General features: G+C 51.2%; 1 protein-coding gene across 1 annotated transcript; it reads right to left on the bottom strand.

Moving 5' to 3' along the window:
* Nucleotides 1–1851: 1851 nt before the first annotated feature.
* Nucleotides 1852–21867, bottom strand: SYT12 (synaptotagmin 12; the record flags this gene model as incomplete). The annotated part of the gene is made up of 7 exons (XM_080705889.1): nt 21822–21867; nt 15630–15826; nt 12122–12514; nt 9058–9273; nt 8109–8229; nt 5685–5818; nt 1852–2025 (listed from the first exon to the last, which is right to left on the bottom strand). Exons 1-7 carry the CDS (start codon nt 21853–21855, stop codon nt 1852–1854), a joined length of 1269 nt encoding a protein of 422 aa, XP_080562015.1. The 5' UTR covers nt 21856–21867.
* Between the last annotated feature and the right edge of the window lie 3974 nt (nt 21868–25841).

The following is a 25841-nucleotide window of genomic DNA, read 5'->3' as shown; positions in this document are numbered from 1 at the left end:
TCTGTCTCAGCCTCTGGAGTACTGGGATACAGGTGTGCGCCATGTCTCCCAATTACGCTCCTATCCCTTTGTCTCTGCCCTTCCCTCTGCCAGGAATGCCTTTCCCGTTTACCTGCCTGACGAGCTTTTTGCCCTGTACACTCCACTGAGTGTCACCACCAGGAAGCCTCCCTTGATTTCCCGGTCCCTGTCCTCCCCAGCCAGGGTCAGCTCAGGGCCCTTTGGAGCTTCCCGAGCTGCCTGACGGCACGGGTCCTTGCAGTGGTCCCCCAGTTGGCCAGGGGCCCCATGCTCCTTTGGGTGCTGCAGAGGAGAAGGGATACGAGATTACCCTCCCCCATCCCCCGGGGAGGCCCGGAGCTCTGGTCCCAGAGAAGAGACAAAGGCGATTCAGGGCCGAGCAGGACTCTCTGGGAGTTCTTGTCCTGCCCCAGCTTTATTTTGGATCGAGAATCATTCCAGCCAGTGTTCTGAGCCCCCATGGTGGCCATTCTGCAGACAGTCAACATTTCATGCAGTGACTATAGGGGAGGGACCGGAGGGCTGGATGGCAAACCGCTGGGTTAGAAAGAGACGGGTGGCCGGCCTCCAGCTCTGGATACCACCCCTCCCTCCTTAGTGGTAACTGGTTGGTCCTGGGTCTCCATAGCTCCCCAGGGCCAAGGGACGGGCAGGTGGCCTGGAGTCCCACCCTGTCACCTGTGGGCGGCCCCGCAGGGCTCCCCCATTTCTTCAGACCTGCAGGTGCTCCAGCCCTTCCCTGAAAAGGGCACAGTGCTCTGGCTTTCTGGGCTGCCTTGGATGGACGGGAACCACCTCCTGGTCCTGTGACACCTGAGGGGAAGAACACCCTCACCCCACCGGGGCCAGGGCGGGTGTGAGCCAGGCCGGCTCCCCTGAGGATGTACCGGCCCAGCCAGTCCCTTTGTACCTGGGCAGGAGCCCCAGGCTCCCCCAGCCGTGAGGCTGAGGCCAGACGTGTCCTGAAGCCACAGCATCAGGCAGGAACTCGGCTCCAGTGCCCAGTGTCCTGCGGGTCGGCCCCCAGGGCCCGAGGGTCGCCGGCGGCTGCTCTGCCTGGGCCTCTTTGGACTTCCGGTTCTTGCGGTGGTCGAGGTGAGGGGAGAAGGTGTCACGGAGCCTCCATTGGTCCGTGGGCTCCTTCCTGAGCCTGGTCTCTTCTGCCCAGAGACCCTTGTCTCCTCTGCAGCGGCCTTGGGACGGCGGCCGTGGCGGGGAGTTCACATCTCTGTCGTTCTTGGGCTGTGCCCCTGCCCGGGACACTCAGTGCGGCTCCCTCCTCGTCTAAGGGGCCACACGGTCCCCACCAGCCTCAGAGCCTCCCCAGAGTCACTGGGCTGGGCTATCCTTTGGCACTGAGCAGATGACCTGGGGCCCCAGGCCGGAGGATCTTGACTTCCTGACGAGCCGAGGCCTATTCTTGTCCATGTTACCCCTGCCAGAGCCTGGCATGGTGCCCCACCCCCAAGGTCCGCTGAGTCCCCGTGCACACCCAGGTGGCGGCTGGCCTCGCAGGAGGAGTGCGGTCAGGGGCTTTGCCAGCTCTGAGAGCCCGAGTCCCCTGCAGGAGGAGGACAGGTCTCTTGAGGCTCTCAAGATGGCGCGTGACTGGATGGTGTCTGCTGCCCTCCCTGGGTCCTGCCCGGCCACAGCTGGTCTTTAGAGGAGAAAACCCGGCTTCCCTGGCAGAGGATCCAAGGTGGCTGATGAGGACTCCGGCGGGGGGAGCCCAGCGTCCCCGGTCCAGCTGGGTTATGGAGAGTGCGCTGGACAGAACCGAGGCTGCACCAGCTCCGGCCGCTCCGCTGCCTGCCCAGCCGGCCTTGACCGCTAGTTTCGCCGCAACGGGTGCCACATGGATACGGGCCTGCGCAGCGTGGCCAGCATCTGGCTCCAGTGCGTGGCGCCCATGCCGCTGGCTGCCGGCCCGATGATGACGTGGCCCACATTGTCCCCACGGCCGTCACTGCTGCTCTCGGCCACCGTCACACGGAGAGACAGGTCCTGGGGAGGAGGTAACATGGGCGCTGGGGACCAGGAGCAGCCAGAGGCCCCTCTGGTTTCCAGGTCACAGTGGGCAGTGCCAGGCCCTGTGGGTGCCTGGGCATCGTCAGAGCCCTTGCCTCCGATCTGGGAGGGGAGGGGACTTGTCTGAGGTCACCTGGCAAATATGTGGGAGGCGTGGGTCTCTTTTTTGTGTGTGGTACTAGGATTGAACCCGGGGGCGTTCTACCTCTGAACTGTACCTCCACTCCTATATTATTATTATTATTATTATTATTATTATTATTATTACTACTACTACTACTACTACTACTACTACTACTACTACTACTACTGGGGATTAAACCCAGGGGCATTTTGCCTCCAAGCTATATCCCTAGCCCTATTTTATTATCTATTTGGTACTGGAAATTAAATCCAGGAGTATTCTATCTCTAAGCTATACCTCCAGCCCTTCTTATTTATTTTTTTGTGGTACTAGGGGTGGAACCCAGACCTATTTTATACTTTTATTTGGAAACAGGGTCTCACTAAGTCGCTGAGAGCCTCACTCAGTAGCTGAACCTGTGCTTTGAACCTGTGTGATCCTCCCGTCTCAGCCTCCCAAGCGCGGGGATTACAAGCGTGCACCACCATGCCCAGCCCTCCAGCACTTTTTAAACATAGTCTCACTAAATTGCTGAGGCTGGCCTCAAACCTGTGATCCTCTTATCTCACCCTCCCAAGTACCATGCCTGGTTTTATTTTTTTATTTTGTAACAAGGTCTCACTAAATTGCCAAGTGCCTTGGTAAGTTGCTGAGGCTGATCTTGAACTTGTAATCCTCCTGTCTCAGTCTCCCAAGTGCTGGGATCACAGGTGTGTGCATGGTTTAGAAGAGGAATTTTGGTACTGAGGATTGAACCCAGAGGCATTCTACCTCCAAGCTACATCTCTGGTCTGATTCTATTTCTTATTTGAAAACAGGATCTCACTAGATCGCCGAGTCTCATTAAATTGCCAAAGCTAAGCTGGGCGTGGCGGCGCACGCTTGTAATCCCAGCATTTGGGAGGCTGAGACCTGAGAATCGCGGATCGCGAACAGACTCAGCTACTTAGTGAGGCCCTCTGCAACTCAGTGAGACGCTGTTTCAAAATAAAGTATAAAAAACTGGGCAGGAGGTGTAGCTTGGAGGTCAAATGCCTCTGGGATCCATCCCCAGACCCTCAAAATAAGTAAGTATATAAATAAATAAATAAATAGCCAAGGCTGGCTTTAAACCTGTGAGATCCTCCTGTCTCAGCCTCCCAAGTACTGGGATTACAAGCGTGCACCACCACACCTGGCATTAGGAGAGGATTTGACTTAGATCTCCCAAGTAAGGCCAGCCCGCCTCGATACTTCCTTGCTACGTGACCTTGGCAGTGACCTGGCTCTTGCTACCCATCCCTTCATCTATAAAATGTGAAAACAAGCCGGGTGTGGTGGCACACGCTTGTAATCCCCGCGCTTGGGAGGCTGAGACAGAGATTGCACAGGTTCGAAGCCAGCGTCAGCTACTTAGGCTCTCAGCAATTTAGTGAGACCCTGTTTCCAAATACATTATAAAATAGGCCTGGGAGAATGGCCTGGAGGTAGAAACGCCCCTGGGTTCCACCCCCAGTACCACTGGAGAAAAAAAAAAAAAAGTGAAAATAATTGCTACTTGGAGGGTTGTTCCAGAAATGAAGTGAGTTAAAATGTGTGGCATGGGGCCTGCCCACCACTGAGGCTCTCTGGCCCTCACTAGTTAATCCTGTCAGGTTTCCACCTGAGGAAGGACATGCCTGTGCCCGTCAAAGCAGTGATGTTGAAGCTAGAACCCAGCCCTTTGCTTCTTGACCTTCTCCCCCTTTTGTCCTAGGAAGTTTCTCACCGTGGGAGGCTGAGGCAGGAGGATCATGGGTTAGTGGCCAGCCTCAGCAGTGTGGTGAGACCTTCAGCAACTCAGTGAGACCCTGTTTCAAAATTAAAAAATGAGCCGGGCGTGGTGGTGCGCGCTTGTAATCCCCGCGCTTGAAAGGCTGAGACAGGAGGATCTCACAGGTTCGAAGCCAGCCTCGGCTACTTAGTGAGGCTCACAGCAACTCAGTGAGACCCTTTTTCCAAACAAAATTTAAATTAGGTCTGGGAGTATAGCCAGGAGGTAGAAAAGCCCCTGGGTCCCACCCCCAGTACCACACACACGCATAAAAATAAATAAATTAAAAATTAAAAAATGAGCCAGGCGTGGCACACGCTTGTAATTCCAGTACTCGGGAGGCTGAGACAGGAGGATCACAGGTTTGTGGCCAGCCTCGGTTACTTAGTGAGGCTCTCCACAACTGAGTGAGACTCTGTTTCAAAATAAAGAATAAAATAGGTCTGGGGATGTATATTGGAGGTAGAATAGCCCTGGGTTCAATCTCCTATACCAAAAAAAAAGAAGTTTTTTGCCCTTGGCGGCTATGCAGTAGTGGCCCTGTCCACCCAGGACCCAGGGGAAGGCAGGGACCAGAAGGCAGCCTATCCCGTGACAGGGGTGGAGCTGGGCTGCCTCGGATCCGCTGGATGATGGGGACACGGAGAGTAAGGCAGACTCTTCTGGCAGCCAGGGAAGTGGCAATTAGGCTCTGCACAGCCCCAGGGATATTGGGGCTGATTTTGGCACTAGGGACAAAGGACTTTTTCATTGTCAGGAGTGCCGAAGAATGGAGGGAGACAGCGAGGGGAGGTAGCGAGAGCCTACCTTTTTTTTTTTTTTTTTTTTTTTGCAGGTCTGGGGTTGGAACCCAGGGGCATCCGACCTCCGAGCTACACCCCCTACCCTATTTTTTATTCTTTATTTTATTTATTTATTTTTGTGGTACTGGGGATAGAACCCAGGGGCTTTCTACCTCTGGGCTACATTTCCAGACCTATTTTTTATATTTTATTTGGAAACAGGGTCTCACTAAGTTGCTGAGAGCCTAAGTAGCTGAGGCTGGCTTCGAACCTGTGCGATCCTCCTGTCTCAGCCTCCCAATACTGGGATTACAAGCTTGTGCCACCACGCCCAGCTCTTATTATTTTGAAACAGGGTCTCACTAAGTGGCAGAGGGCCTCACTAAGTAGCTGAGGCTGGCCGCAAACCGTGAATCTCCGGTCTCAGCCTCCCAAATGCTGGGATTCCAAGCGTGCCGGCTCTCCCATCTTCTAAGGCAGGTAAGCAGGACCGCTGGGGAGGGCAGCCCCCTACCTGTGATCTGTGCTGCTCCTGCTGGGAGAGGTCTTCCCAGGCAGGTCACACTTTGGGAGCCCGGGGTGTGTGTGTGTATGTGTGTGGGGAGCCCAGCAGGGCCTGTGTAGTGAGACCTCAGAAGATCACTCTGGGGCCACGGGTCACCCCTGGATCCCGGCCAGGCCTCTGCGGTGCCTCCCCTGGGAAGTGTCCCCGCCGAGCGCCCCCTGCAGGAGGGCCGCCTGTGCAGTGTGCCATGGGCTTGGTGGCCGCGCAGCGCGTGGGCCTCGCTCGTCCCCTTACCACCAAGACGGCGGTGCCCGTGTTCCCGGCCACACGTAGGCACCCGAGGGAGCTACACGACGCTGCTCACGTGACTGGCGATGGCCTGCGGCAAATCAGTAGCACCTGCAGGAGCCCCGAGAAGGGGCAGCCCCTCACCTGGAGCACGATGGCCGGCACCGAGAAGATCATGGCTTCGTTGAACACTGGGTTGGGGTCATCCCTCTTGACCGCTGTCTTCTTTTTGCTCATCTTCCTTCCGTCCTGCAGCAGGTACACCTTGACGAAGGGGTCTGTGGGCAGGGGGCAGGTGAGGGGTGGCGCTGGCTCCCACCCCCAGCCCGGCTTCAGTAGCCCTGCTGCTGCAGATTGGTTGACAGGGGGCTCGCCGCCTCGCCCAGGCTGCTTCTGAACTCCTGGCTCAAGGGATCCTCCTGCCTCAGCCTCCCACACCTGCGTCACCTTGCACATCTGGGATGACAGAGGTGCATTACTGTGGCTCGCACACCACTCGCACACACAAGCTTTCTACACACACACACACACACACATATATGTATGTGTGTGTGTATATATAATCATTATCTTTTTTTTTTTTTTTTTCTACAGTACTGGGGATGGAACCCAGGGGCATTCTACTTCCGAGCTACACCCCCAGCCCTATTTTTTTAATTCTTTGTTTTGAAAAAGAGTCTCACTGAGTTGAAGAAGGCCTCACTAAGTAGTTGAGGCTGGCCGTGAACCATGATCCTCCAGTCTCAGCTTCCCGAATACTGGGATTACAAGCATGTGCCACCACGACCGGTTAATTTATTATTATTATTATTATTATTATTATTATTATTATTATTAGGATTTAACCCAGGGGCTTTTCTACCTCTGAGCTACACCCCCAGCCCAATTTTATTTTATTTTGGGAAAGGGTCGCACCAGGTTGCTGAGGCTGGCTGCGCACCAGCGATTCTCCTGACTCAGCCTCCCAAGCACTGGAATCACAGGCGTGCGTCATGGCACCTGGCTCTGTGTTTTTCAAATTTCCCTTTGCAGCTGAGAAAATTGAGGCTCACACGGCAAGTCAGGTGGGGGCCGGGCTCGGGGCTCGCAGCCCACGCGCCTCCCTCACACGGTGCTCCAGGGCCCGGCAGGCCCAGCGCTCCCCGGGCTATAAATGGCCTCAGCACAGACGTCAGCCCTGAGTCACCCGGCGGCGCGGCACAGCCTCGCGGATGGAGTGCGCTGTGAATGTCAAGTCGCTGTCCGGCCATCAGGAACCGCCCACCAGGCTTCCTGCTGCGCCTGCGCAGACCCGAGCACGCCAGGCTTGCAACTGCTGATGGCCAGGCTGCTCGGCCCCCACCCCTGTCTCTGGCTGCTTATTACAGCCGCCTCAGTGGGCTCCTGCGTTGGGAGGGGCCGTAGCATCCTGCAGAGCTGGGGCATCAGGTCCTGCCCGGCACCTCTGGGCTGGTGGCCCTGGTCACCGTCTGGGCTATTGCCAGCTGGGTCGCTGCCGTCTCCGGGAATGGAGCTCCACTGTGAACTTCTGTTGATTTTGTTGTCGTTACTAGTTGTACCCAGAGGCCTTCTATTTCTGAGCTATACCCCTAGCTCTGTTTTATTTATTTATTTATTATTTATTTATTTATTTATTTATTTTATTTTTTGTGGTACTGGGGTTCCTGGAAACCCTTCTAATTCCGGGCTACACTCCCAGACCTATTTTATACTTTTTATTTGGAAACAGGGTCTCTTACGCCAGCGCGGCTGGCTTCGAACCTGCGCGATCCTCCTGTCTCTGCCTCCCAAGAGCAGGGATTACAAGCGTGTGCCACCACGCCCGGCTTTATTTTTTATTTTTATTTTATTTATTTATTTTTTTAGTGGTACTAGGGGTGAAACCCAGGGGCGTTCTACCTCCAAGCTACACCCCCACCCCTATTTTTTATTCTTTCTCTCTCTTTTTTTTTTGGTGGTACTGGGGGTGGAACCCAGGGGCTTTCTACCTCTGGGCTATACTCCCAGACCTATTTTATATTTTATTTGGAAACAGGGTTTCACTAAGTTGCCGAGAGCTTCACTAAGTAGCTGAGGCTGGCTTCGAATCTGTGCGATCCTCCTGTCTCAGCCAGCTTATTTTTTATTCTTTATTTTGAAACAGGGTCTCACTGAGTTGCAGAGGGCCTCACTAAGTAGCTGAGACTGTCCGTGAACCATGATCCTCCTGTCTCAGACTCCTGACTGCTGGGATTACAAGCGTGTGCCTCCACGCCTGGCTTATTTTTTATTTTGAAACAGGGTCTCCCTAAGTTGCCAAGGCCTCCCAAGTGCTGGGAGCACAGGCATGTGCAGCATGCCTGGGTTTTGTGAGCTCCAGTCCTGAGAAGCAGTCCCATATTTGTGTCTGCAGCACTGGTGCTGTCTCCTGCTCTCAGACCCCATCATCCCGCCCCATCTCTGTCACCCTCCAGGTTCCCTTTTCCCAGCCAGCTGGGTGTTTCAGGGTGCCCAGCTCCTGCGTTCAGCCTACGCCCCTACCTGCTGGTGCTACCGGTGCCCCCAGAGCAGGCAGTGACAGGGCCTTACCCGCCGTGGTCTTCTCACTCGTCCAGATGAGGTTCTTGGCCTTTACTACGACCACGGTGAGGCGCTCGGCCGTGGGCAGGTAGCTGAGGGACAGCAGGATCTCCCCCACCGCATCGGCAGCCTGGGGACAGGTGCAGCTCAGGGCCTCCTGCCTTTCCCCGGACCACTTGGGTCGTGGGGACAGAAGCTCCCTCTCCCCCTGAGAAGCGGCTGCTCTGGAGCCCCGACCCCTGCGCACCAGGTTGGCAGGATTGACAAAGGGACAGCCCAGCCTCCGCCACCCTCCCTGGCACCAGGCTGCCTGGCAAATGCATCAGCCAACGTGCCTTTTCTGCCTTTATTTCAGGCCACAGGAAACCTGTGATAGCAACACATGGCGATGGGGGGAAATGGAAGGGTAGCACTCACTTAACACCATTCCCTGGCATTCTTTTTTTTTTTGTGTGTGGTCCTGTGGTTGGAACCCAGGGGCATTCTACCTCCAAGCTACACCCCCAGCCCTGTTTTTTATTCTTTATTTTTAAACAGGGTCTCTTAGTTGCAAAGGGCCTCACTAAGTAGCTGGGGCTGTCCTCGAACCGTGATCCTCCTGTCTCAGCCTCCCAAGTACTGGGATTACAAGTGTGCGCCACCACGCCTGGCCCTTGGCATTCTTAAACCCATGAATGTGATCTTCAGCTTGGCGTCTGTCTGAAATAATCCACGCTGGGGCCAGAGGTGTGCGTCCCTAACGGGAGCTGGGAGGAGCAGCGTCCCGGGTGGTAAGCGGGAGAAGAGCCGTCCAAGCGGCTGGGGCTTGTCACTGCGTGCAGAAAGCAGGGTTTCCCCGCAGGCGGCTCAGGCCTCCTTTTCTGTTCTCCTAATGATGTTGGGGTCCAGGCTGTGGCAGGGGACGGTGGAGGTCGAAGTGCATGTTTGTGTGTGTGTGTGGACGGCAGGCCAGGCTTACCTTGTTCTGGTCCTGTAAGTAGAGCCAGCCGCTGAAGGGCTGCAGCGGGAGGTCCAGCACGGACAGCTTCAGCTCCACCACGCCGGTGCTCACGTTCCTCTCATCCTCGTCGATGCCGAACACGGAAAACCGCAGGCTCTTCTCCTCCAGGGACGAGGGGTCCAGGGGGATGGAGAACTTCTCGTCGAAGAGGATGGAGTAGGCATTCCTCTGGATCTGCAGAGAGGGAGGGCCGTGGAGGAGAAGCAAAGCTGAGGCTGAGGTGGTAGTCAGGAGCCCGAGAGGCCACAGTAGGGAGAGAGAGCACTGGACAGGGAGTCCTGAGATCTGGCCCTCTTGTCCCCACAATCTGAACAACAAACCTTCCTTTTGTGCTTTTGTGGCTCAACCTTGAAGTTTTTTTTCGTGTTTTTTTTTTTCTTTTTTTCTTTTTGGTACTAGAGATTAAACCCAGGAACATTCCACCTTTGAGCTATACCCCAGGCTAAATTTTAATTAATTAATTAATTAATTAATTAATTTTCTTTTGCAGTACCAGGGATGGAACCCAGGGGCATTCTACCTCTCAGCTACACCCCTAGCCCTATTTCTTATTAATTTTTAATTTATTTTTTAAAATTTGAAACAGGGTCTCACTGAGTTGCAAAGGGCCTCACTAAGTAGCTGAGGCTGGCCCCAAAACGTGATCCTCCTGTCTCAGCCTCCCGAATGCTAGGATGACAAGTGTGCACCACCACGCCTGGCTCTCAGCTTTGAAGTTTTAGAGGCTGAGTGGGGCCAATGGAGTGGCCTGGCCTGGCATCTGAAGTTTTCACAATCTGCTATTAATTCGTTCCACCCCCAGTGCCCACAGCTGCTGCAGACCCTCACCATCTTCTGAACTGGTCTTTTTTGTGTGTGTGGTACTGGGGATTGAACCCAGGGACATTCTATCTCTGAGCTACACTCCTAGCCCTATTTTTATTATTTTATTTATTTATTTATTTATTTATTTATTTATTTATTTATTTTATTGTGGTCCTGGGGATGGAACCCAGGGGCATTCTACCTCCGAGCTATACCCCCAGCCCTATTTTTTTATTCTTTACTTTGAAACAGGGTCTCACTGAGTTGCAAAGGGCCTCACTAAGTAGCTGAGGCTGTCCACAAACCGAACTGTGATCCTCCTATCTCAGCCTCCCAAGTACTGAGATTATAAGCCGGTGATACCGCGCCCGGCCGATCTCCGTCTTTCTTGGCTAAGACCCCGCCCGAGCCTGGCCCAGGCGTGCAGCGGGGGCAGGGCGGCATCTGTGGAGCGAGCTGGCCCAGCGGAGCCTGGCCCAGGTGGGTGTGAAGGCTATTGGATGGATGGATGGATAGACAGATAGACGAAGTGCCAGGCAAGGAGAGTCGGGCTCAGTCCTGCTTGGCGGGTGCGGCTGCCTCCTCCCAGGAAGCTGTGGGCAGCCCTCGGAAGGTGCGCTAGGCACAGCTCTCCCTTCTGTAGGGGGGCTGCCTGAGTCGCTGCCTGGCAACATTTAAAGAGAGGAGTTCTCTTTCCTGCCACCTTCCCCGAAGCCGGGAGGCAGCCACCTACTGGCTGGGATTGGCTGGCTGTGAAGCTATGAAGCCTGCTTCCTGGAAACAAATTCTCCAGCACCTCCAGCCACCCTGACTACACTCTTCCGTAGAGTCACCGCCTGGCTCTGGGAAAGCTCCTCCGACAGTGCTCCCTGGGAGCAGTGTTGCAGGGATGACCCCTGCTTGAAGCTGTTCAAAGTCTCCTTGCCCCCACGGGAACAAGCCAGCCTCCTGGTCACCTGTCCTCGCCATTCAGGACCTCTCCTTACCCTGGCTTAACTAGCCCCTGAGCAGACCCTCTCCACAGGGGCTTGGGCTTTCCCCACCCACCCGCGGAGCTCCATGCTTTCAGGGCACGTGGGTGCAGGAGGCCTGGCTTCGGGTCCCTGACTCCTGCCAATACTTTCCAAGCCTCAGTTTCCCCCCGTAGGATGCCGTAACCGTCCATCCTGTTGGCCCTGCAGGGCTAACGAGAGAATCCCGGTGTGTGGGGCTGTGTGGAACAACTCAGCATGCCAGGCTGTCACGGCTGCTGTGGTGGGTGTCCCTTCTCCACCCAGTCGCTTAGGCGGCCCAGGCCCTGTCAGTGTGGATCGGCTTGAGAGCAGCTCTCCAGGGTCCTGAGAGCCGCGGTGGAGCACACAGCGAGGCCAGGGCCAAGAATTGACACGTGAGCTGGCGCAGGCTTGTAATCCCAGCACTTGGGAGGCTGAGACAGGAGGATCGCACAGGTTCAAAGCCAGCCTCATTTAGTGAGGCTCTCAGCAACTTAGTGAGACCGTGTTCTCAATAAAATATAAAAATAAAGGCCGGGCGTGGTGGCGCAGGCTTGTAATCACCGCGCTTGGGAGGCGGAGACAGGAGGATCGCGCAGGTTCAAAGCCAGCCTCTCTGGCTTACGAGACCCTGTTTCCAAATAAAAATATAAAATGGGTCCGGGAGTGTAGCCCGGAGGTAGAAGGAACCCCAGTACCACCAAAAGAAAAAAAAAAAGAATTTACACGTTTTAGCCTATCTCTTCCTCCATAATTACCGTTTGACAGGTGGCAAAACTGAGTCACTGGATGATGCTTACGTGGTTTCCACAGGTCATTTCGTGGGCAGTGGTGGGCCTGGGACTTGAATGCAGGCCACGGGCTTCCCCATGCTAGCCCGCCTTTCTAGTAATGAAAGACCCCGGGCACCACGCCACCCAAGGCTGCCCTGCCCGAGCCCTGTAAACAGTCCTGAGTCAGAGCACATCCTCCCTTTCCAACCAGGACCCCGTGCTGACACAGGGACAGATGTGCAGGTGGAAAATGACTGCGCCCTGTGCCCTTGTGACTGGAAAACCCAGAGCTACAGCAAAGGAGCTTCAGGCCGCGCCGGCCCCTGGTCCCTCTGCAGGACGGTCTACACCTGCGGCTCTGGACCAGTGTCCGGGCCTGCTCTCTCCTGTCCCCCAGAGGCCCCGCCTGAGCCTGCAGAACAGCCCCCGGCCGCCCCCGGCCTGGCCACTTACCCGGGAAATGCCCACGATCTGCTCGTCGGGCAGCAGGCTGACGCGCATGAAGCAGGACTCGAAGCTGGCTTCCTCTCGCTCCAGGAGGTCCGTGCCCTGCAGCACGGCCACGTGCAGGGTGTGCGAGGCGCCGTCGTAGTCCATGCTCACCTCCACCTGGCCCAGCGTGAAGTCCTGCCCGAACGTGTTGCTCACCGAGGAGACGGAGTTCAGAGAGTCAGCCGACTGGGACTTGCGCAGGGGCCCGTAGGCAGCCAGGTCCAGCTCGCGGCCCATCAGCTCGAGGGGCCCCAGCTCGCAGATGCTCTCAAAGGTGTCCTCAACGCTCAGGCTGCCCTTGCGGCTGGGTGGTCCCCGGGCGCTGGCCCGCCGGCCGTTCCAAGCGGGCACTCTCTGGGGTCAGCAAAGGGACATGGGAGAAGCGCGAGGGCCACGGGCATGAGCTTCAGGGGGCAACAAAGAGCTGTGGAAGCCCCTGCGCTCAAGGCACCCCAAGTCCTCCTGTCACAAAACCAGGGCTTCCCTTAGCTAGGAAGGGACTGAATGTTACTTCATGTCATGTAGGATTTTTTTGGTTTTTTGTTTTTTGTACTGGGGATTTTTGTATTAGGGGCATTCTATCTCTGAGCTACACCCTCCAGCTTTATTTTATTTTTTATTTTTTTATTTTTTGCGGTACTAGGGATGGAACCCATGGGCATTCTACCTCTGAGCTACACCCCCAGCCCTATTATTTTTTTATTCTTTATTTTGAAACAGATTCTCACTGAGTTGCAAAGGACCTCAATAAGGAGCTGAGGCTGTCCTTGAATCATGATCCTCCTGTCTCAGCCTCCCAAATGCCGGGATTACAAGTGTGTGCCACTATGCCCAGTTTATAATGACATTTAAGTAATTATGGCACATACACAAAAGGGAATATTATATAGCCATTAAAATGATGTCTCAACCGGGCATGGTGGCTCATACTTGTAATCCCAGTACTTGAGAGGCTGAAATAGGAGGATCACAGGTTCATGGCCAGCTTCAGCAACTTAGTGAGGCCCTGTTTCAAAATAAAAGAATATATCACTGATAGGATTTTAGTTTTAGGAGAAATTGGTTTGATTTCTAGCTTTATTCTATTAGGTATGTGAGCTTGGGCAAATCGCTTAATCTTGAGTCGTTTTCTTAGAAGATGAGGAGATTAGGCTATATGATTTCCGAGTTTCCAGCTAGTCCTAGAGTTCTAAATTTCTACATAGTTGAATTATTTTATCATGCTGTTGCTGGGGAATGTGACTAACACTTTTTTTTTTTTTTTTTTTTTTTTGCAGGTCTGGGGATGTAACCCAGGGGCATTTGACCTCCGAGCTACACCCCCTGCCCTATTTTTTATTCTTTATTTTGAAACCGGGTCTCAGGTCTCAGCCTCCCGAATGCTGGGATTACAAGCGTGCGCCACCACGCCCGGCTAGTGACTAACACTTTTGAAGCTACAAATTTTATGTCAAACTTTAAAGTCCATAATTGTTATCTTCAGAAAATATCATTTGACCAACAGTATGCCCAAATCAATTTAATAAAATCACTTTATAACAGGAAAAAAATAAATAAAATAATAAAATAGGTCTGGGGATGTGGCTCGGAGGTAGAATGCCCTTGGGTTGCATCCCCAGTATGAAAAAATAATATATGTTTTTGATGGCTGTTCAACCATAAGGGAAAAGATTTAATCTAGAAATAAGGTAAAAAGAGCAGCGTATAAAATCCTAAGTAGATATGACACCCATTGCCTAAAAGTATACATGGAAGGCAACCTAAGGGGATAAATTAAAAATATTGAAAAGAGTTAGGCATGGAAGTACACACCTGTAATCCTAGTACTTGGGAAGCTGAGACAGGAGGATCATAAGTTCAAAGCCAGTATCAGTAACTTAGGCTTTCATCAATTTAGTGAGACCCTATTCCCAAATAAAAAATAGGATTGGAGCTGGGTGTGGTGGTGCATGCCTATAATCCCAGTACTTGGGAAACTGAAACAGGAAGATCACAGGTTTGAAGCCAGCCTCGGCAATTTTGTGAAACTTAGTGAGACCCTGTTTCTACATAAAACTTTTCAGAGCCGGGCATGATGGCACAAGACTGCAATCCCAGCATCTGGGAGGCTGACATAGGAGGATCGTAGTTCAAGGACAGCCTCAGCTACTACTTAGCAAGGTCCTGTGCAACTCAGTGAGACCTTGTTTCAAAATAAAGAATAAAAGCCGGGCGTGGTGGCGCACGCTTGTAATCCCAGCATTTGGGAGGCTGAGACCTAGGTTCGCGGACAGCCTCAGCTACTTAGTGAGGCCCTCTGCAACTCAGTGAGACCCGGTTTCAAAATAAAGAATAAAAAATAGGGCAGGGGGTGTAGCTCGGAGGTCAAATGTCCTTGGGTTCCATCCCCAGAACCGCAAAAAAAAAAAAAAAAAAAAGAATAAAAAATAAGGCTGGAGGTGTAGCTTGGCGGTAGAATGCCATGGGTTTCATCTCCAGTACTGTAAAATAAATAAATAAATAAATAAATAAATAAATAAATATTTCCAGAAACTTAGATCCTGTTTCTAAATAAAAAATAAAATCAGTTTGGGGGTATAGCTCAGAAATGGAATGCCCCTGGGTTTAATCCCTAGCACCATAAAAAATAATCCTAAAAAATAGGGCTGGGTCTAGGCATGGTGGCACACACTTGTAATCTCAGTATTTGGGAGGCTGAGAATAAAGGATCCGGATTCATGATCATCCTCAGCTATTTAGTGAGGCCCTCCACAACTTAATGAGTCCCTGTTTCAAAATAAAGAATAAAAAATAGAGCCAGGCGTGGTGGCACACGCTTATAATCCCAGCATTTGGGGGGGCTGAGACCTGAGGATCGCAGTTCACAGCCAGCCTCAGGTACTTAGTGAGGCCCTCTGCAACTCAGTGAGACCCAGTTTCAAAATAAAGAATAAAAATAGGGCAAGGGGTGTAGCTCAGAGGTTGAATGCCCCTGGGTTCCATCCCCAGACCCGCAAAAAAAAAAAAAAAAAAAAAAAGAATAAAAAATAGGACTGAAGGTATGGCTTGGAGGTAGAATGCCCCTGGGTTCAATCCCCAGTACCATTAAAATAAAATAATAAATAAATAAATAAATAAATAAATAAATAAAATCAGGCTGGAGGTGTGGCTTAGAGGTAGAAGGCCCCTGGGTTCAGTCCCCAGCACCACACACACAAAACAGTTAAGAGCTGGTTGTGTCATTTGGGGATGTTTTTCATATAGTTTATATTTTCTGTAGCTTTTGCAGGATGGTTTTTTAAAGGGGAAAGCATTCATTCATTCATTCATTCATTCATTCATTCATTCAAGTGCTGGGTTAGGGGCTGAGGATCTGCAGGGGGACAAGGGAGGCCTGGTCCCCACTCACAGGACATTAACGGGGAGGGGACAGGAGGCCCATCCTGAGAGTGGGCGGCGGGGGCTGGCGCCTGCAGGAGCACATCCTCACCTTCAGCTTGGCCTCCGTGTCCGTCTCGCCTCCGTACTTCTGCTGGAGGTACCTGTAGTCGTAATTCGGGAATGGGGAGGGGCTGGGGAAGCTCCCTGATGTCCAGAGCTTCCACAGGCTCACTGCTGCGATTCCCAGCAGTGCCAGAGCCCCTGCGGCGTAGACGCCCACCTCCCAGCCAGGGGGGCTCTTGATAACTGCAAGAGAAGGCCGGCCTCTCGTTAGCGGGATGCAGTGGATACACACCCCTGCCCGGGGAGCAGGGTGCTCAGTGCCCACTAACTTACTGGATGATAAAAATTTTTTTGTGTGGTATCGGGAATGGAACCCAGGGGCATTCTACCTCTGAGCAACACCCCCAGCCCTATTTTATTTTTATTCTTTCTATTTTTTTTTTTTAATTGGTGATACTGGGAGTGGAACCCAGAGGCTTTCTACCTCCGGGCTATACTCCCAGACCTGTTTTCTATTTTATTTGGAAACAGGGTCTCACTAAGTTGCTGAGAGCCTCACTCAGTAGCTGGGTCTGTCTGTGAACCGCAATGCTCCCATCTCAGCCTCCCAAATGCTTGGGATTATGAGCGTGCGCCACCACACCCAGCTCCCGGCCCTATTTTTTATCCTATATTTTGAAACAGGGTCTCACTAAGTTGCAGAAGCCTCACTAAGTAACTGAGGCTGGCCATGAACCTGTGATCCCCCTGCCTCAGCCTCCCAAGTACTGGGATGTCAAGTGTGCGCCACCACGCCCGGCTGAATGACCCTTTTTTTGACTTAGTCTCACCCAGAACAACCCAGTGTCTGTCACTGATGAGCGGGTGAAGTGAAGTACATCTGGGCCCCTGGGATGCTGCGGGACAATCCGAAGAAACTAAGTTCCGACACCGACTCCCACTACGGCAAGGATGAACCTTGAAAATGTCGCGCTGAGCCAAAGAAGCCCGGCAGCCCGGCGCAGAGGCCACGTGTCGCGCCTTCCTGTTTCTAGCCAGCCCTCTGTGCCCAGCGGCTCCATGTCTGCAGATTCAGCTGGTTCCAGATCATGAGCTGCGTAGTCCTATGATGGCTGGGTCTGAACTGAGCTCGCACAGACTTTCTCTTGTCATTCCTCCCTGAGCAATTCGGCCTAACAACTACTTGCATAGCATTTGAATTGTGCTGGATCTTGCCAGTAATCTAGAGCTAGTTTAGAGTCTATGGAGGAGGCATGCGGTTTATCTGCAAGTACCACATCATTTTATGTAAGAGACTTGCACATCTGTGGATTCCACTATCCGAGTGAGTCCTGGAAAAACATCCTCTGAATCTGGGCAAGGTGGTATACTCCTGTAACCCCAGCTCTTGGGAGGCCCAGCCTGGAGGATTACAGGAGGTTTGAGATTAGACTCAGGGAGACCCTGTTTCAAAATAAAAAAATAAAGTAGGGCTGGGGGTAGAGCTCAGAGGTAGAATGTGGCTGGGTTCAATCTCCAGTACTACACAAATAAATAAATAATAAATAAATAAATAGCCAGGCGTGGTGGCGCACGCTTGTAACCCCGCGCTTGGGAGGCTGAGACAGGAGGATCGCACGGGTTTGAAGCCAGCCTCAGCTACTCAATAAGGCTTCCAGCAACTTAGTGAGACCCTGTTTCCAAATAAAATATAAAAAAGGTCTGGGAGTATAGCCCGGAGGTAGAAAGCCTCTGGGTTCCACCCCCAGTACCACCCCCCAAAAAAAAATAAAAAATAAAATAAAGCAAGCTGGAGTATAGCTCAGAAATTGGGTTCAAACTCCAATATTAAAGAAAAAAAAAGCCAGGTATAGTAGCACACATTTGTAATCCCAGTAATTGGAGACAGGAGGATCACAGGTTAATGGCTAGCCTCAGTTACTTAGGCCCTCTGCAACTTAGTGAGGCCCTGTTTCAAAATAAAAAATAAAAAATAGGCCGGGCGTGGTGGTGCATGCTTGTAATCCCAGCATTCGGGAGGCTGAGACAGAAGGATTGTGGTTCGTGGACAGCCTCAGCTACTTAGTGAGGCCCTCTGCAACTCAGTGAGACCCGGTATTCAAAATAAAGAATAAAAAATAGGCCAGGAATGGTGGCACACACTTGTAATCCCCGCACTTGGGAGGCTGAGACAGGAGGATTGCACAGGTTCGAAGCCAGCCTCAGCTACTTCGTAAGCCTCTCAGAAACTTAGTGAGATCCTGTTTCCAAATAAAATATAAAATAGGTCTGGGAGTATAGCCTGGAGGTAGAAGAAAGCCTCTGAGTTCCACATCCACTATCATAAAAAAAAAAGAATAAAAAATAGGGCAGGGGGTGTAGCTTGGAGGTTGAATGGCCTTGGGTTCCATCCCCAGACCCGCAAAAAAAAAAAAAAAAGAAAAAAAAAAAAAGAAAAAAAGGAATGGGGGTGTAGCTCAAAGGTAGAATGCACCTGAATTCAATCTCCAGTACCACAAAAAGAAAAGAAAAGAAGTCTGGGAGTGTAGCCCAGAGATAGAAGGCTCATGAGTTCCATGCCTAGTACCTACAACACACACACACACACACACACACACACACACACTCCTCTGAAGATCCAAAGGGATAAATGTGTATAAAATATTTACAAATAAGCCGGGCGTGGTGGTGCACGCTTGTAATCCCCGCACTTGGGAGGCTGAGACAGGAGGATTGCGCAGGTTCGAAGCCAGCCTCAGCTACTTGGTGAGGCTTTCAGCAACTTAGTGAGACCCTGTTTCCAAATAAAATATAAAAATAGGTCTGGGAGTATAGCCCGGAGGTAGAAAGCCTCTGGGTTCCACCCCCAGTACCACCAAAAAAAAAAAAAAAAAAAAAAAAAAAATATATATATATATATATATATATATATATATATATATATATATTTACAAATAAAGCCAGGCGTGGTGGCTCACACTTGCAATCTTAGCACTTGGGAGACTGAGACCGGAGGATCATGGTTCAAGGACAGCCTTAGCTATTTAGTGAGGCCCTCTGCAACTCAGTGAGACCCTGTTTCAAAATAAAGAATAAAAAATAGGGCAGGGGGTGTAGCTCAGAGGTAGAATGCCCCTGGGTTCCATCCCCAGACCCACAAAATAAAATAAAATAAAATATCAATAATCAGCAAGTGAGAAAGTTGGGGGGTTTTGAGGGAGTGATAAAAATATTCTAACACTTGATTGTGCTGCTGATTGTATAATATGCTAAAAAAAAAAACCCAAACTGAAAAAAAAACAACCCCATTGAATTGTTTTCTTTCTTCATTCATTCATTCATTCATTCATTCATTCATTCATTCATTGTGTGTGGAACTGGGGATTGAGCCCAGGGGTATTCTACCTCTGAGCTACACCTCCAGCCCTCTTTTATTTTTATTTAATTAATTAGTTAATTAATTAATTTATTTGGTGGTACTGGGGTTCCTGGAGACCCTTCTACCTCCAGACTACACTCCCAGACATATTTTATATTTTTTATTTGGAAACAATGTCTCTTAAGCCAGTGAGGCTGGCTTCGAACCTGTGCGATCCTCCTGTCTCCAACTTCCCAAGCGTGGGGATTACAAACCTTGCGCCACCACGCCCGGCCTTTTATTTTTATTTTGGAACAGGGTTTCACTAGATCAATGAGAGGCTCAGTACTTGCTGAGGCTGTCCTTGAACCTGTGATCTTCTGGTCTCAGCCTACCAAATACTGGGATTACAGGCATGCACTACCACACCACCAGGCTAACTGCATGTTTTAAAGTGGGTGAACTGCAAAGGATTATGCGAATCTGATCTCTCAGGACAACTCTTAACCAAAACAAAGAAACCAAGTCAGCTGAAGCACAGATAGCCGCAGGCAGGAAGGGCCTTGGAGAGAAATGCAGATGTTCAGATTCCTCTGTGCAAAAGTCATACGTCCCCGGTCTGCACCTCCTTGTCCCCAAACATAGGAATTCGCGCCCTTCATCTGTCCTTGCCTAGCAAGGTGCTTGGCCCAGAGCGAGACCACACACATCGACTGGGAAACCTGGCTCTGTTTTTCCTTTCTTTTCTTTTCCTTTTTTTCCCTCCCTCCCTCCCTTCCTCCCTCCCTCCTTCCCTTCTTTCTTTCCTCCCTCCCTCCCTCCTCCCTTCCTCCTTCCCTTCTTTCTTTCCTCCCTCCCTCCCTTCCTCCCTTCTTTCTTTCTTTGTGGTACTAGGATGGAACTCAGGGGCATTCTACCAAATGCTATACCCCCAGCCCTATTTTTAATTATTTTAAAACAAGGTCTCAGTATGTTGCAAAGGACCTCACTAAGTAGCTGAGGCTAGCCGAGAAGCCCTGATCTTCCTGTCTCAGCCTTCAAAGTACTGGCATTACAAGTGTGTGCCACCACACCTGGCTCTGCTCTGCTTTTCAAAGGAAACTTATGAGACAGTGGGATTCATCTGGCAGAAGGCCATGCTGTTGGGAAATAGTGTGTGTGTGTGTGTGTGTGTGTGTGTGTGTGTGTGTGTGTGATTGGAGATTGAACTCAGAGGCATTCTACCTCTGAGATATCACACCCAGCCTGATTTTACTTTTTAGTTTTTTTTTTTTTTTTTGGTGGTACTAGGGTTCCTGGAAGCCCTTCTACCTCCGGGCTACACTCCCAGACCTATTTTTTATATTTTTTTATTTGGAAACAGGGTCTCTTAAGCCAGCAAGGCTGGCTCTGAACCAGCACGATCCTCCTGTCTCCGCTTCCCAAACTCGGGGATTACAAACCTGTGCCACCACTCTGGGCTTACTTTTTAGTTTGAAACAGGGTCTTGCTGAGTTGCTGAGCGACTTAGCTAAATTGCTGAGGCTGGCCTTGAACCTGCCACACTCCTGACTCAGCCTCCCAAGTACCGGGATTATAGGTGTGTGCCACCATGCCCGGCGCACAGTCCTCTAAAGCACTCTCAGTACTGCCTCTATACTCCACTCGAAATCAGATACAGAGGCCCAGAAAGGCAAAGAACTTGCCAAGATCAGGGAGCAATGAAGGGGTGGTGCTGGGATTCCCACTCTGACAGCCAGACTCCAGAGCAGGTGGGGTGACCGCTGCCCCACCCAGTTCCATCCCGTGTGGCTCCCCAGCAGCGTGGGGAAGAGAGGTGGGAAGGGCACTTCAGGAGTGGACTGAACACCCACGGAGTACCTACTGTGTGCCAGCAGCCTGCAGGCACCGGAAGCCAGAGCTGGGCAAGCCAACCCCAGGCCCTAACGCTACATGAGGGAACTCAAGGTAGTCTCGGTAGTAGGCTGGGAAAACTGGGGGGTCACAGGCTGGAGGCCAGCCTCAGCGGCAAATAAATCAACAACACGGAGTGTTAGCCATCATGCTGGGAGCAGCCCAGGGAGGCTTCCTGGAGGAAGAGTAAGAGCATGCCAGGTCAAGGCACCAGGCACGGGGGGGTTTACAGGGCAGACAGAATGGACGGGGTACAGAAAGCCCAGAGTGCCCAGTGCGGGGGAGGAAGGGAGGGGCACTAGGGACTGGAAGGGCTCTTGGCCTGCTGCCCCACTGCCCTGGCACAGGGAGGTACCATGCATCGCGGCAGCCCCTCTGCCAGGGCCATCGCCAGGCAGAATCCAGACTCACTCCACGGAAGGTCAGGGCCCAGCCTTCAGCCCCGTGTGCGTCCAGCCCTGTGCACCCTACGAGGCCCTTCCCTCCGCTCTGAGGAGAGGAAGGCAGGCGGGGAGGCTACGACCCCGCTCGAGGCCAAAGGGCTGAGACTGGCGGGGCCCTGAGCACAGGCCCCCTCCCGGCGCCTCCCTGGGCTTCCTCTCCTCATCCAGGGAATGGTGATGACATGGAATACAGGGTTCCCACCCCGGGGTGGGGGGGGACACATTCTAAGGGGAACAACCCCAAGGTCGGGCAGGAGTCACTGGAGGCTGTATTTATAACAGTGGAGATCTGGGAACAGCCAGAGGGTCCCTCGGGGGCTGGTGGGCGCTGGGGCTGCAGTCTGTCATGGCAGGTAATGTCGCTGGCCTTCAAGAATGTCATGTGAGGCCAGGCGGGTGGCCCTAGAGTGATGTGGAGAAATGTTCCCAACATCATTAAGAGGGGAAAAAAATTCCCAACCTGATTGTAACCACAGGTATTGATGTCAAAGTCACACAGCCTATGTCCCGGGCTGGGTGGACCAGGAAACCTGGGAAGATCAGGAAATAAGGCCTGGGGACTCACCGCTCAGGTGGTATTCCGCCACGTCCACGGCCATGATGCTCCTGTGGTGGCTGGGACTGAAAGGGGGGGAAAGAAGAGGAGTCAACGGTGAGGAGTGCAGACTGTCACGGCCCTGACTCCGTGCCCTGTCTCCGTGGCACCTGTGTCCCCGTCGCTTGGAGCTCACTTTGAGGGGAGCTTGGCTGAAGGTGTTGTCGGTGGTTTTTTTTTTTTTTTTTAATATAGTCTTGAAAAACAGTATTTAAACCTCTTTTCAAAGCTGGGCATAGTGGTGCATGCCTGTCATCCCAGTACTTGGGAGGCTGAGACAGGAGGATTGCAGGTTTAAGGCCAACCAGAGTAATTTGGCAAGACTCTTGGCAACCTAGTGAGACCCTGTTCCAAAATAAAATAAATAAAAAGGGCTAGGGTATAGCTCAGGGGTAGAATGCTCCTAGATTCAATTCCTAGCACTCCCTCCCCCCCAAAAAAAAAATCTCTTTTCAAATGCTCTAGTATGTCATTTCAGGGTTGCCAGATAAAACACAGGATACTCAGTAACATTTGAAATTTAGATTACTGACATTTAGTATATCCCAAACTGAGTGTAAGACATACTTAAGCTAAAAGAGTATCCATCGTGTATCTGAAGCTCTGAGTTCCTGAGCATCTGTCTTTGTATTGCTGTACCTGGCCACCTTGCCTCATCTCCCTCCTAACTTGGACAGGCTAACGAGCAGCGATGCTGGGGCGGGGGCTCTGTGGAATGGACTCACCTCCCATGCCGTCTGTTAAAACTGAGAGGAAAAAGGCCGTATTCCTGCAATATTCCATTCTCAGTCGTTTCCCTGCTTGGGATGGCTTCTTCTCCACCCCGCCCTCCACCCCGCTCCCAGGCTTTATGAACCACTGGGGTCTAAGTTATTCTAGAAAGGTCTGGGAGCTCACGCAAGCCATTACCTGAGCCCAGGCGACTGCTGGCTATTTTATTATTGTTGTTGCTCAGAAGTAAATCTGGCTCACAGATGTGCCGTAAGTGGGTGGAGGGGGGGAGCTCTGGAAAAGGGAGACCAGGCTGAGCAGTACCGAGCTGAGCTCAAGGGCACAGCAGGCCCGGAAGCCCCCTCCCACAGCTGGGTTCTTTGTGGTCTAGAGGTGTGCACTCCTGTAAGTCTGCAGGCCCGGGGCAGGTAAGGGAGGTGCCATGAGGACTGCAAAGGGCTCGCCTGGCAAAAAGCTTCTTTTCTGACCTGTGCTTTCTGGCTCCTCTTTTCTAGTTTCTTTCTTTCCCTTCTTCCTTCCCTCCTTCCCTTCCTTCCTTTACCAGGGGTTGAATCCATGAGTGTTCTACTTCTGAGCTACATCCCAGCCCTATTTTATTTTTTATTTTGAAACATGATCTCACTAAGTTGCAGAGGGTCTAAGTTGCTGAGGCTGTCCTTGAAACTGCAATCCTCCTTTCTCAGTCTCCCAAGTACTAGGATTATGGGTATGTGCCACAAATGTTCGGATCTTCTGGCTCTTTATTTTATTTCTTGTGGAACTGTGGATAGAACCAGGGACATTCTACCTCAGAGTTACATCCCCAGCCCTATTTTTCTTACGCCCTTTTTTTTTTTTTTTTTTTTTTTTTTTTTGCGGGTCTGGGGATGGAACCCAGGGGCATTTGACCTCTGAGCTTATACCCCCTGCCCTATTTTTTATTCTTTATTTTGAAACTGGGTTTCACTGAGTTGCAGAGGGCCTCACTAAGTAGCTGAGGCTGTCCACGAACCGCGATCCTCCAGGTCTCAGCCTCCCGAATGCTGGGATTACAAGCGTGCGCCACCACGCCGGCTTTTTTTGCTTTCCTATTTTTTTTTTTTTTTTTTTTGGTGGTACTAGGGGTGGAACTCAGAGGCTTTATACCTCCGGGCTATACTCCCAGACCTTTTTATATTTTATTTGGAAACAGGGTCTCACTAAGTTGCTGGAAGCCTCACTGAGTAGCTGAGGCTGGCTTCGAACCTGTGCCACCACGCCTGGCTGCTTCCCTATTTTGAAACTGTCTGAGCAGCTAAGAGCCTCACTAAGCTGGGCGTGGTAATTCCAGTACTTGGGAGGCGCTGGGACAGGAAAATCATGCATGTTCGAAACCAGCCTCAGCTACTTAGTGAGGCTCTCAGCAACATAGTGAGACCCTGTTTCCAAATAAAATATAAAATAGGTCTGGGAGTGAGTGTAGCCCAGATGTAGAAGGCCCTTTGGTTCCATCCCTAGTACCACAAACATAAATAAATAAATAAATAAATAAATAAATAAGTAGCCTCACTAAGTAGCTGAGGCTGTCTCTGAGGATCACAGGTTCAAGGACAGCCTCAGCAAGTAGTGAAACTCATCAATCTAATGAGACCCTGTTTCAAAACAAAAATAAAACGCCAGGCGTGGTGGTGCATGCTTGGGAGGCTGAGACAGGAGTATCGCAGGGGTTCGAAGCCAGTCTCAGCTACTTAGTGAGGCTTTCAGCAACTTAGTGAGACCCTGTTTCCAAATAAAATATTAAAAAAAAAAAAAGGTCTGGGAGTATAGCCTGGAGGTAGAAAGCCTCTGGGTTCCACCCCCAGTACCACCAAACCAAACCAAACCAAACCAAATAAAATAGGACTTGGAGTATAGCTCAGAGGTAGAATTCCCCTGGGTTCAATCCCCAATACCGCACACACACAAAATTATTTATTTTTGTGATACTGGGGGTTACCCCCGAGTCCTTTTTATTGTCTTAAAGCAGCCTTGGTAGATTACCGAGAGTCTCCTTATGCTGCTGAGGCTGGCCATAAATCACGATCCTCCTGTCTCAGCCTCCCAAGCCCTGGGATTTACAAGTGTGTGCCACAAGGCCTGGCTTAGCTTCCTAATTTTTTTTTTTTTTTTTTTTTTTTGAGGTACTGGGGATGGAACCTGGGGATATTCCTTTTTTTTTTTTTTTTTTTTTTTTTGTGGTACTGGGGGTGGAACCCAGAGGCTTTCTACCTCTGGGCTATACTCCCAGACCTATTTTATACTTTATTTGGAAACAGGGTCTCACTAAGTTGCTGAGAGCCTCACTAAGTAGCTGAGGCTGGCTTCGAACCCGTGCGATCCTCCTGTCTCAGCCTCCCAAGTGCTGGGATTACAAGTGTGCGCCACACGCCCGGCTGAACCTGGGGATATTCTACCTCTAAGCTATACCTCCAGTCCTATTTTTTATTCTTTATTTTGAAACAGGGTCTCACTGAGTTGCAAAGGGCCTCACTAGGTAGCTGTCCGTAAACCACGATCCTCCTGTCTCAGCTTCCCAAATACTGGGATTACAAGTGTGCGCCATCACACCCAGATTTTTTAGCTTCAGGATTTTTATTTATTTATTTTTATTTTTATTTTTTGGTGGTACTGGGGGTGGAACCCAGAGGCTTTCTACCTCCGGACTATACTCCCAGACCCATTTTATATTTTATTTGGAAACAGGGTCTAATTAAATTGCTGAGAGCTTCACTAAGTAGCTGAGGCTGGCTTCGAACCTGTGCGATCCTCCTGTCTCAGCCTCCCAAGCGCGGGGATTACAAGCGTGCGCCACCACGCCTGGCTCTTAGCTTCAGGATTTTTAAATGTCACAATCAGCTGGGTGTGGTAGAATACTCTTGTAATCCCAGTACTTGGGAGTCTGAGACAGGGGGATCACAGGTTTGAAGACAGCTTCAGCAAGTAGTGAGACTCTCATCAACTTAATGAGTCTCTGTTTCAAAATAAAAATAAAGACAGTGGGCGTGGTGGCACACACTTGTAATCCCAATACTTGGGAGGCTGAGACAGGAGGATCACAGGATTGAAGCCAGACCCAGCTACTTAATGAGGCTCTCAGCAACTTAGGGAGACCCTGTTTCCAAATAAAAGTAAAATAGACCTGGGAATGTAGCCTGGAGGTAAAAGGCCCATGGGTTCCACCCCCACAAAAAAATAAAAATAAAAATAAAAACATGGCTGGGAGCATACTCAGAGGTAGAATGCTCCTGGGTTCAATCTCTA

This window comes from Muscardinus avellanarius (genome assembly GCF_963383645.1).
Source record: "Muscardinus avellanarius genome assembly, chromosome: 1".
Lineage (NCBI taxonomy): Eukaryota > Metazoa > Chordata > Mammalia > Rodentia > Gliridae > Muscardinus > Muscardinus avellanarius.
This window is presented reverse-complemented; position numbering and strand designations above follow the sequence as displayed.